Here is an 11,153-nt window from a genome sequence, read left to right on the forward strand (position 1 = left end):
ATTTAGGATAGCCACACACATTATGAGCTTCTGGCAAAGGTGTCATCGGCATTCTCCCCTTACTGCAACCAAAATTCCAAAAACGTCGGGATGCTGTGCAAAATGTAAATAAATGTTAAAAAAAAAGAATGCAATGATTTGGAAATCTCATATAACCATATTCACCATAAAACACAGAACAGAACACATATCAGATGGTGAAGGTGAGACATATTTCCATTTAATTAAATTTACTTATTTAGAAATTGATGGCAGCAACACATCTCACAAAAGTTAGGACAGGGCCTTGTGTACCCTTGTGTAGAATCCCCACTTCCCTTTACAACAGGAGTTTTGAAAGAAGAATCTTGTCCCATTCTTGTCTGATGTAGAATTCTAGTTATTCAGCAGTCCGGGGTCTTTTTTGATGTATTTTTCATTCCATAATGCGCCAAATGTTTCAAATTGAAGAAAATGTCAGGACTGTGAAGCCATGCTGTTGTGATGGATGCAGTATGTGGTTTAGCATTGTCTTGCTGAACTATACAAGGCCTTTCCTGAAAGAGACATCTGGATGGGAGTATATGTTGTTCTAAAACCTCTATATACTGCTCAGCATTGATAGTGCCTTTCAAGATACGTAAGCTGCCCATGCCATAGGCACTAATACAACCCCATACCACCAGAGATGCAGGCTTTTGAACTGTGTACTAATAAGAAGCTGGAGGGTCGATCTCTTCTTGAGTTTGCACGACACGCTGTTCATAGTTTCCAAAAAGAATTTAATATTTTGATTCCTCTGACCACAGAACAGTTTTCCATTTTGCCTCAGTCCATTTTAAATGAGCTTTGGCTCAGAAAAGACATCTCCATGTCTGGATTGTGTTGATATATGGCTTCTTCTTTGCATGATGCAGCTTAAGTGCAAAAACACATGGGTGCATGCGTTAATACGCTCACTGCTACAGAACGTATTAGCACATAGCCGTTTTTTGTTTTTTCAACTATTCAGTTGAAAAACAGGAGGTAGATAGGTCCTGCCCTTTCTCACATGTAAAGAAGCTAAGATAGGGAAAGTCCTATCTTTTCTCACGCGTACTATTAGCACGTGAGAATCCCAATAGTGAAAACAAGGCAACTGAAGTCAATGGTTTCATTTCATCCCTGTTATTTGGCCGTGATTATCACATCCCGGTTAACAGGACTACAACTGCTCATGGTGTTTAAGCCCTTAACTTGCATTTGTGTATTGCATCCTGAACTGTGTTCACAGACAATGATTTCTGGAAATATTCCTCAGCCCATGCAGTGATTAGCATTACAGAATCACACCTGCTTTTAATGCAGTGACACCTGAGAACCTGCAGATCTCAAGCATTCAATGTGGAACATCAGCTATGTCCCTCGTGCATATGAATTTCTCCAGATTTGCTGCCTCTTTTGAAGATAGTATGTACTGTAGATGGTGGGATATTCAAAGCCTTCACAATTTTACATTGAGAAACATTTTTCTGAAATTGCTCCACAATTTTCAGATGCAGTTTTTCACAGATTGTTGAACATCTGACCAGCTGTGCTTCTGAGAGACTCTGCCTCTCTAACATGCTCTTTATATACATATTCTTAAATGTGACTTAGTAGAAAATTGACCCTCCATCTCTTTTTTTCATTATTACCACTTACTTTTCCATCCTTTTGTTATCTCTGTTCCAACTTTCGGGAAATGTGATGCTGCCTTCAATTTCTAAGCGAGTTAATTTTTTTTAATGAAATGGAAAAATGTCTCCCTTTCACCTTCAGGTATGTGTTCTATGTTCCATTGTGAATAAAATATGGTTATATGAGACTTCCAAATGATTGCATTCTTTTTTTGCTAACATTTATTTACATTTTACAGTGTCCCAACTTTTTGGGAATTGGGGTTGCATATACAAAACACATGCACACTCAGCATGCATGTGTACAGGGGGCTCGGAAGAGATAGTAGTCAGTAGAGATGAGCGAGCATACTCGGTAAGGCGATTTACTCGAGAGAGCATCGCCTTTTTCGAGTACCTGCTGACTCGTCCCTGAAGATTCGGGGGGCCACGAGTGAGCGGGGGGTTGCAGAGGGGACCGGGAGGGAGAGAGAGAGGGATCTCTCTCACTTTCCTCCCCGTTCTGCCCCGCGCCGCCCCCGACTCCTGTGACCCCCCGAATCTCCAGGGACAAGCCAGCAGGTACTTGAAAAAGGTGATGCTCTCTCTCGATTAAATCGCCTTACCGAGTATGCTGGCTTTTCTCTACTAGTCAGCTGAACAGGGATCTAATTTTTTTGTAAATAAAATTTTAATATTTTTTTTTTCTTTGAGGAGGTTAAACTCTTGAAATATCCCAGTTTTTTCACTGGCCACTAGAGCAGTCACAATAAGCTCATATACGCAGTGTCTAAGTAGCTCTCTTGCTGAACTGTTTACACAGGAAATACTGTACATGGCATATTTCTTTTACATTCATGAACTTAGGAAATAATGTATTTACTGCATATTCCCGAATACTATTATTTGTGCCACCATTTACTTTCTGGAGTGGGGCATCTAAACAGACGTACGAAAGAAACTCAATGGCCCACATCCAATAACTAATTTGTACCAGTTTTTGGCATAAACTGGGCCAATAGTTTTTGCAAGTTATGGTGTGTCAAACCTAAACAAACAACTTTGTTTTGCGGCATGCACCTTTTAATAAATAAGGTACAAATAACTCCAACTATATTTTATTCAAGGCTCTGTTCACATATGGGCTTGGGTTTCCATTTTCCACTTTTGCCATGTAAGCAGGAAAATGAAATGTGTGACGGAGCTGATGGTTGTCAGATGGGTCCCACTGACTATAATGGGGTCCTCCCTGCTTTAGCTGTGTCCCTCAGTATTTTTCAAATGGAGCCTCTGATGCACGTGTGCACACAGCCTTGGACTGGCATAAGAAACACCTGTGTTCATTCAGGTCTGAATGACCCAATGTAAATCAATGGGGTGTTAGCACTACATATTACACACATAAAAAATACACATGTAGCATACAATGCAAATACGCTTCTGTAAGTGACTCCAAAGCACAACAATGGAGATCATTAAAAACAGGGCTGAAGCAGAAGTAAATGACTTGATGACTAGTTTGCTAACTCTTCATGGTCAGGCTGCAGATCTTTGGTCAAGTCAGCAGTGCAGCCTATCTCAGATTTCCAGAGACTTTTTCAGTCACCAGATCCATTCTTTGTATTCCATTCTACTTTAGTTTTTGGAACATTTCATATAAGTAAATAGTAAAAAAAAATGTATGCATGTGAAAAGAGCATTTTATTAATCAATATTACTTCTTAGAGTTACCAAAAGACTGCAGTGAAATACCACGAAACTCCAACAGTGGGATCTATGCAATCCATCTCTCAGGCTTGCACCCATTGGTTGTGTACTGTGACATGACTACAGAGAGTGGTGGCTGGATTGTCATTCAACATAATAGCTTCAACTCCGAGATCACCTGGGATGAATCCTGGACCACCTATAAATATGGCTTTGGGAATGTGGAGAAGGACTACTGGTTGGGCGTAGAGTATCTCCATCACATTACTAAGCAGAAAGTCTATCAGGTGCGGTTTGTGATTCTGGACAGTAATAATGAAGAAAAATATGCTGATTACAACCTGTTCAGTGTAGAAAATGAGGCTAATGGCTATAGATTGAGACTGGGCAGCTACAGCGGTACAGCAGGAGATGCCATGTCTTCAATTCAGGCAGGAACCACCCATGACAACATGAAGTTCACATCCAAGGACAAAGACCAAGATATTTACTCTGCGAACTGTGCAGCCAGCTATGGGGGTGCATGGTGGTATGCTGCCTGCTTTGCTTCCAAGCTCAACAACAAAAATGGTATTCAATGGTATGGACTGTGTTCTGGTAACTGCAAAGCATCCACGGTAATGATTCGACCAGCTGATTACTGCATATACTAAATTTTCCAAATATTTCTGTATTGAGATTTAGCAAGTTGTGAAATAAAGCATACTTACTTATTTGTTATACAATGTATAGTTTGTTATATATTGTCATAACCTTCATGGCCTTAGAAAAAATGGAAACTATGAGGTCCGTGCCAACAAAGCTTTAATGGATTATATTTACCCATCCCCTACAATCACCCTTGTAATAACTAGATCTGTACAACAGGCCATAATACCATTTAGGGGTATAGTGTGTAAAATGTAGGAACATTAGACTATCTCACGGCTTAGATGTATATTTTACAAGTGATTTTATTCTAAAGGTACTGGGTAAGGGTGTAGCTAGAAGCTCAAAAGATCAGCTTGGGCCCCCTCCTGCTCTTCATGGTCATTGGCCATGGTCCGCCTGAGACTTTCCACTGTATCACAAGGTCTTTTAAGAGGCCCATTGATGCAGCACTAGCAGACAGGAGATATATTTAGTCTTAAAAGATTAGGGTCACAAGCTCCAAAGCACATGCATCTCCCCCCTCTTCTCCCCAGTAATAAATAAATATATAAACTCATAGACAGCATATCTATAAGACATGTTTAATTACTTGATGGACCTCTAAATAATGCAGTCACCATATAATAGTCAGATACCAGTGCTACACAGTGATAGACTTCTACTATCCATAACTCTTCTGTTGACACTCTCCCCTTCCTGTCACTATGCTCTCCCCTTAGTGCACTTTGCACAAAGTAATAGCGGCCTCTCTACACCGCAACATATCACATAGTGGTCCTTTTCCACCTGAACACAACCCATAGTGGCCCCTCTGCTTGACCCCACACATCCCACCTATCGTTCCCCACGCATTTCACAGTAGTACCCCTGGTACCCCTACACATTCCAAAGTAGTACTCCTGTTACTTCCATATATTTCATTGTAGTGCTCCTAGTGTCTCATACATCCCATAGTAGTGCCCCTGGTTCCACACACATTCCACAATTTTGGCCCTGGTGTCTCCACACACCCCATAGTTGCCCGTGCATGCCCCTTCACACTCCACAGTGGTTCCTGAGTGCCCTTACACAGCTACAGTCTACAGTAGTCCCTCTGTGCTCCTATAGTGCTCCAAGGAACTCACACTTCCCTCTACGGCCCGGCCCGGGCACTGCAAGCCCGAATCTTCACTTGCAACTTCCTTCATTCACGCAGCGCCGCTACCTAGGTAGTGCAACAGCTATAACTTGCATTTGTGGATTGCAACGCAAAATTTGTTCACAGACAATGATTTCTGGAAGTATCCCTCAGCCCATACAGTCATTTGCATTACAAAATCACACCTGCTTTAATGCAGTGACGCCTGAGGGCCCACAGATCTCGAGCTTTCATAATTGAATGTTGGCCATTATTGAACGTGTCCCTTGGGCACATGAATTTCTCCAGATTCTCTGAACCTTTTGATGATTATGTACTGTAGATGGTGGGGTTTTGAAGATCTTTGCAATTTTATGTTGAGGTACATTTTTCTGAAATTGCTCTGCAATTTTCAATGTAGTTGATCACAAATTGGTGAATATCTGACCATCTCTGCTTCTGACAGACTCTGTCTCTCTAACATGCTCTTTTTATATACTCATGTGACTGAGTAGAAAATTGACCCTAGAGCTGTTTTCATTAGTATCACTTACTTGTCCAACCTTCTGTTAACCCTGCCCCAACTTTTGGGAGATGTGTTGCTGCCACCAAATTGTAAATGAGTTAATTTTTAAAAATTAAATGGAAAAATGTCTCATTTTTCAACTTCTGATATGTGTTCTATGTTCTGTTCTGTTGTGAATAAAATATGGATAAATGAGACTTCCAAGTCATCGCATTCTTCTTTTCTTTACAATTATTTACATTTTACACAGTGTCCCAATTTTTTTTGGAATTGGAGCTGTAGTATATTTCTCCTGCAGTTACCACTAAAGGGGAAACAACTACTGGTTGCAGCTTTTCTTGACGAAATCTGATGCTTTCCAGAGATGATGGGAGTAGGACCATTGGCAATCATCAGAAAATCGTTTTACAAATGTCAAAGAGAGGTAGTTGTGTGTGTTTATTACTGTTACCACTTGGTGCTGGGGTCTTAGGTTCAAATCCCATCAAGCATAGCATCTGCATGTACTTTGGGAAAAACTCCATCCAGATGTTGCCCTTGGTCAGATTTCAACCTATAACTCCAGCAGTAAAACTGAGCCACCACACTTGTCTGCTCTGCTCCAGACAAGTGTGGTGACAAGAAGGGGGAAGAACAACGGAGAACAAACACAAATAGAATATAAAAAACCCATGCAGATGTTACCCTTGGTCAGATTTGAGCCAACAACTCCAGAAGGGCAGCAGTGCAAACAACTGAGTCACCACACCTTGTCTTTCTGCTCCAGAGGAGAAGGAGAACAAGAATAAATAGACACAAAGCAAACATAAAACAACATCCACCTGTTGCACTTGGACAGATTTGAATCTAGAACTCCAGCAGTGCAAGGCAGAGGTTCCAGCATCTTAACCACCACTCTTGGTCTTCCTTTTCTGGAGGAGGGGGAAAATACAGAGAAACAGAAAGAACTTACAAAGTTAACGCAAATGTTTATCTTGGACAGATTTGAACCTAGAACCCCAACACTGCAAGGAAACACTGCTAAAGACCAAGCCACCATGCTTATTCTTGTTTCTTCTCATCCTTCCCCCTTACCCTCCAGCAACGAAGGAGAAGAAGAAGAAAGTGAGGGAGAAGAAGTATAAGAAAGAGAAGGGGGAGAAGAAGGGGGAAAAGAAAGGGAAGAAAGAGATGAAGGAGAATTAGAAGATCTTTCTTTCTCTATATTTTTCTACTTCTTCTCCTCTGGAGAAAAAGCAGAAAGAGTTAGAAGAAAAAAGTTGGGTGACTCAGTGGCTAGCACTGTTGCCTTGTAGCAATGGGGTTCCAGGTTCATGTCTGATTATGGACAACATCTGCATGGAGTTTGTATGTCCTTTTTGTGTTTGTTATTCTAATTATTCTTCTTCAACTTCTCTTCCTCTAGAGAAGAGAGAAAAAAGAAGTGTGCCGGCTCAGTTGTTAGCATTGCTGCCTCATAGTGCTGGAATTCTAGTTTCAAATAAGTCCAAGGGCAATATCTGAGTATTGTTTTTATGTTCTCTTTATGTTTATTCTTCCTGTTCTCCTCCTCCAGAAAGGAGAGTTGTGGTGGCTCAGTTGTTAGCACTGTTGCCTTGCAGTGCTGGAGTTCTAGGTTCAAACCTGTCTAAGAGCAACATCTGGATGCTGTTTTTATTCCCGTTGTTCTAACACTTCCTCTGGAGCAGTACAGAAAAATATGGTGGCTCAGTTGTTAGCACTGCTTCTCTGCAGTGCTGTTCTCACTTTTTACAACAGTTCTAGATTGCAATTAAAATAAAGAAAGGAATAAATGAGAATCAGTAGGTGAAGAGGATTAAAGGGATGGGGGGAGGGGATGAGAGATGGAGTAGTAGAAATAATGAAAGAGGACCATATAAAATTTGGCTGTGCTGAGTTCTGCAAAGTTGGGGCCACTCACTTTGCCCTAGCTAACAGAGAGTGGCACACAGCAATGACATCACTGTGTTCCTCTCTAATTCTTCTAAAATCCAAACCATATTCTTGAATCTAATCTTTTCTCTATCTAACCTGCCTTTACACTTTGCCTTGGAAACCTCACCTCCTTTTTCCCATTCCATTTCCGTACACTCCATTGCACTTCTTACGGGTTCATAAACAAACACGGCTGGTGATTGACTCACACAGCTTTTATGCATATATGTTGTGGCAAGTTAGGGTCACTCAGCTACAGGATCACCATCCTTCCTGTCTGGAATAGGCACCACATGTAGATAAAATGGCTCAGAAGACTCGAAGTGTTTTGTAAATCTGGTACTTGCCAGCATTTATTACATATCACAACACGTAAGGCCAAAATACCAACAAAGGTCATTTGTCCATACCCCAGAGGGATGAGAGTCTAGGATCACCCTCCCTGTCAGATTTGAGGCCTCTACTGGTCCACACTGGACCTCAGGCTGGCAGCCCCTTTAGCTCTTCTGCACGGCCAACTTCCCCCGGAGTGTGGCAGGAACCCATACTTTTATGTTATTTCCTGCCACACTCACAGGTGTTCTCTCTAATCTCTAAAGCCTGAATGCCTGCCTACAGTCCTCTGCAGGCCATTCTATGAACTGCAGCACCACAAATTTCCCCTCGCCGATAAAGGCTATGGGGCTTATTACAGCTTTTGCCCCCCAGGGTTAAAATTCTAGGCTTGGGAGTCACTCTTTTTTACTGGCACTTTCCTAGCTGCCACCTCATCTTTCTCATGCTCAATTTCTTCATGTTCTATAACAGTAAGAATCTTTTCATTTTTTTGCACACTGAGCTACCTTCACTCCCTTTTCTTCAGTCTGTTACTTAACTGGCCCTTTCTCTTTAACTGGCATCTCTTCAGGTCCTTGTGTCGAGTTTGCCACTACTGTCTTGGTTTTGCTACTCTTTGCAACATCTTTTACATGATTTTGTTCCCCTCTAACTCCTGAGGCTTCTTTTCCAGTCTTTGCTTCCTTAGTGGCCTTCTCAGCTTCAGCAACCTGACCTTCTGCCATCTCTTGTACTTCAGATGGTTGCTCAGCCCCCATCTGTTGCTCAGCTCTCACCTTCTTAGTGTCTTTACTAGTGTTTACAGAGGCAATTTCTTCCCTCAAGCTTTTCCTAGTCTTCACAAGCTGTTCACCTGTAGTGCCCAGGTAGCCTTCTAAGCATAATCTGGCATGTTTCACTGCTTGCATTTCATTTTCATGATTCTTCAACAAGATCTTCTTTTCTTTTACTTGCTGTCTGAACTGGGTCTTAGACCTCTCTAGTCTCGGAACATTCCTTTCAGCAACATGACTACTTGACTCTCAGTGTTTCATCGTCACACTTAACTTCTTGGCAAACCTTTAAAACACTGCCTTTTCCTTTGACACCACTTCCAGGGTGCACGTCAAGGTTAGTGCTTCAGTCTCTTTCTTACAAGCCCTTTCCTCAGCATGCTCACATTCAATTGCATATCTTGCAGACCTAATTTTCTCTTCTGTAAGCCCCTGTTCACACAGCTTCTGTTTCTTCTACAGTTTGGACACCATCTGATGTTGGTGACCAAGCTCTACAGTTATATCTTCTAATTCCTGCTGAAAACTTGTTTTAAACTGAAGTTTATCATAAGCAGCTGCTTTTTCTTCATACCATTAATTTGTAGCTTCTAATCCTCTTTGAATTTCTCTATTTTGCTCTCCAACAGAATCCAAGCAGGCAGCAATCTTCTGCATTTTCTCTTCCATATTTGACACCTGAGCCTGAAATGTTGAAATCTGCTTTGACAGGTTTCTCTTTGTTTCTGCATCTTCCTCTAACTACCTGAGGAACACATTTCTCTCATCTTCCATGCTCTCCAGGTGTGCACTAAGGCTACGCTTCTGGCACATCTTTTCTTGCACAAGCGTTTGAGACTCTTCAATCTGAGCTTCCAATTTCACCTTCTCAGACAACTCTGCATGAACTCGTCACCTTCAGTGATTTTTTTTTTGTAACTCTTGAAGCTGTGTCTCAACTGTATTTCTTTTGTATTCAGAATCATGTTTGTCTTCCAATAGCCCCTTCACCTCAAAGCTTGTTTGGCCTCTTTCAAGATTTCTTTCACCTTTTCAGTTTTCTCTAACTGCTTGGATAGTTTTCCATGATTCTGTTTAATCTCCTGGATCTGGGTTCTTTGAAGTCCAGTATGTCTTTCAAGAAGTATGTTTGCTTCTCTGCCTGGCTGAAAGCAGCTTCTTCCATTTTCAGGTTTTCCTTAAGCTGACTTATCTGAGACTCCAATTCACCATTTTCTTTGCAAAATGCATTTTCAACTCTGCAACTTAATTATGGAAATCTGTAGTTTGATTATGTGCATCTGTAGAACCTCTTTCTAACTTGCAACATGTCATCTCTAACCCCTGGACTCTTATTTGCATTTTCTTACAGTCCTGTTCACACTGCATAGCATGCGCTTCCAGAAACAACCCGCGACCAGCTTCATCTCTGGCTACCTTTCTGAGGTCTTGTATCTGCTTGTGGGCTTTTGAAAGATATCCCTCATATTTGTTTTTCCCACTTCTCAATTCTTTCAAGCCTTGTTCACACTAAATGGTTTGCTTTTCCAGCAACAACCTGTGAGCAGCTTCAGCTTTAGCTAATCTTGTAAGGTGCTCATTCTCTTCAGCCCTAACTGACTCTGTCAGTACAGCCATCTGCTTTGTTGGGAGTTGCTTTGTCTCCTGCTCCTTGATGGTCATCTGAGCCAGCTGTTTCAGCAGCTCCTCCATGCTTGCAGGGGCTGTTTGCAACTTTTCACTTTCTTTTTCATTCTGGACTACAGGGTGTGCACTGACTACATCGGTCATCATAGCCAATGTTTGGTTGCTACTAGCGACCATTTCAGTTTCACAGGAAGCTACAGATGCAAATCCTCTCTCTCGTTTGTGTTTACTATTTCTCCTCTCTACCACTTCAGGCATATTTGAGCTAACTTCTCCATAGGCAGTGGCTAAACTCCCTGTAGCAACCTGTTAAGACTCTGCCTTCACTTGTGTAGATTGGGGAGCATTTCTACAAATTCTAGGCAGACCATATAAAGAAAACACCCCACAATCCCCATCACATGAGTCTTCTGTGTCAATGAGAAGCTTTTTCTGCAACACAATTTTATCCATACAGTTTCCAAACATGTTATCATTAAATGTCAATGCACACTGTGCAGTCCTCACCGCACCAACCTGCAAAACATTTGCCCTATCAGTGCTTTCAAGTGTCTTTGTCTTTAAAGGGGTTGTCCCGCGGCAGCAAGTGGGTCTATACACTTCTGTATGGCCATATTAATGCACTTTGTAATGTACATTGTGCATTAATTATGAGCCATACAGAAGTTATCAAAAGTTTTATACTTACCTGCTCCGTTGCTGGCGTCCTCATCTCCATGGTGCCGACTAATTTTCGGCCTCCGATGGCCAAATTAGCCGCGCTTGCGCAGTCCGGGTCTTCTGCTGTCTTCAATGGGGCCGCTCGTGCAGAATGCCGGCTCCGTGTAGCTCCGCCCCGTCACGTGCCGATTCCAGCCAATCAGGAG

At 41.8% G+C, this 11,153-nt stretch overlaps 1 protein-coding gene and 1 pseudogene across 1 annotated transcript; one reads left to right on the forward strand and one right to left on the reverse strand.

The window, feature by feature from the left end:
* The first annotated feature begins 3,390 nt into the window (after positions 1 to 3,390).
* On the forward strand, positions 3,391 to 3,976 carry LOC136626502 (fibrinogen-like protein 1-like protein). Its single transcript, XM_066601559.1, has one exon. It carries the CDS (start codon positions 3,440 to 3,442, stop codon positions 3,974 to 3,976), a length of 537 nt encoding a protein of 178 aa, XP_066457656.1. The 5' UTR covers positions 3,391 to 3,439.
* A 330-nt stretch (positions 3,977 to 4,306) lies between these two features.
* Positions 4,307 to 10,545, reverse strand: LOC136626503 (myosin-9-like; annotated as a pseudogene).
* Between the last annotated feature and the right edge of the window lie 608 nt (positions 10,546 to 11,153).

Source organism: Eleutherodactylus coqui, chromosome 4, assembly GCF_035609145.1.
Source record: "Eleutherodactylus coqui strain aEleCoq1 chromosome 4, aEleCoq1.hap1, whole genome shotgun sequence".
NCBI classification, from domain to species: Eukaryota; Metazoa; Chordata; class Amphibia; order Anura; family Eleutherodactylidae; genus Eleutherodactylus; species Eleutherodactylus coqui.

What these genes read in the sequence shown, in the direction of transcription:
- LOC136626502 (XM_066601559.1), top strand. Translation starts at nt 3,440, where the DNA reads ATGACTACAGAGAGTGGTGGCTGGATTGTCATTCAACATAATAGCTTC.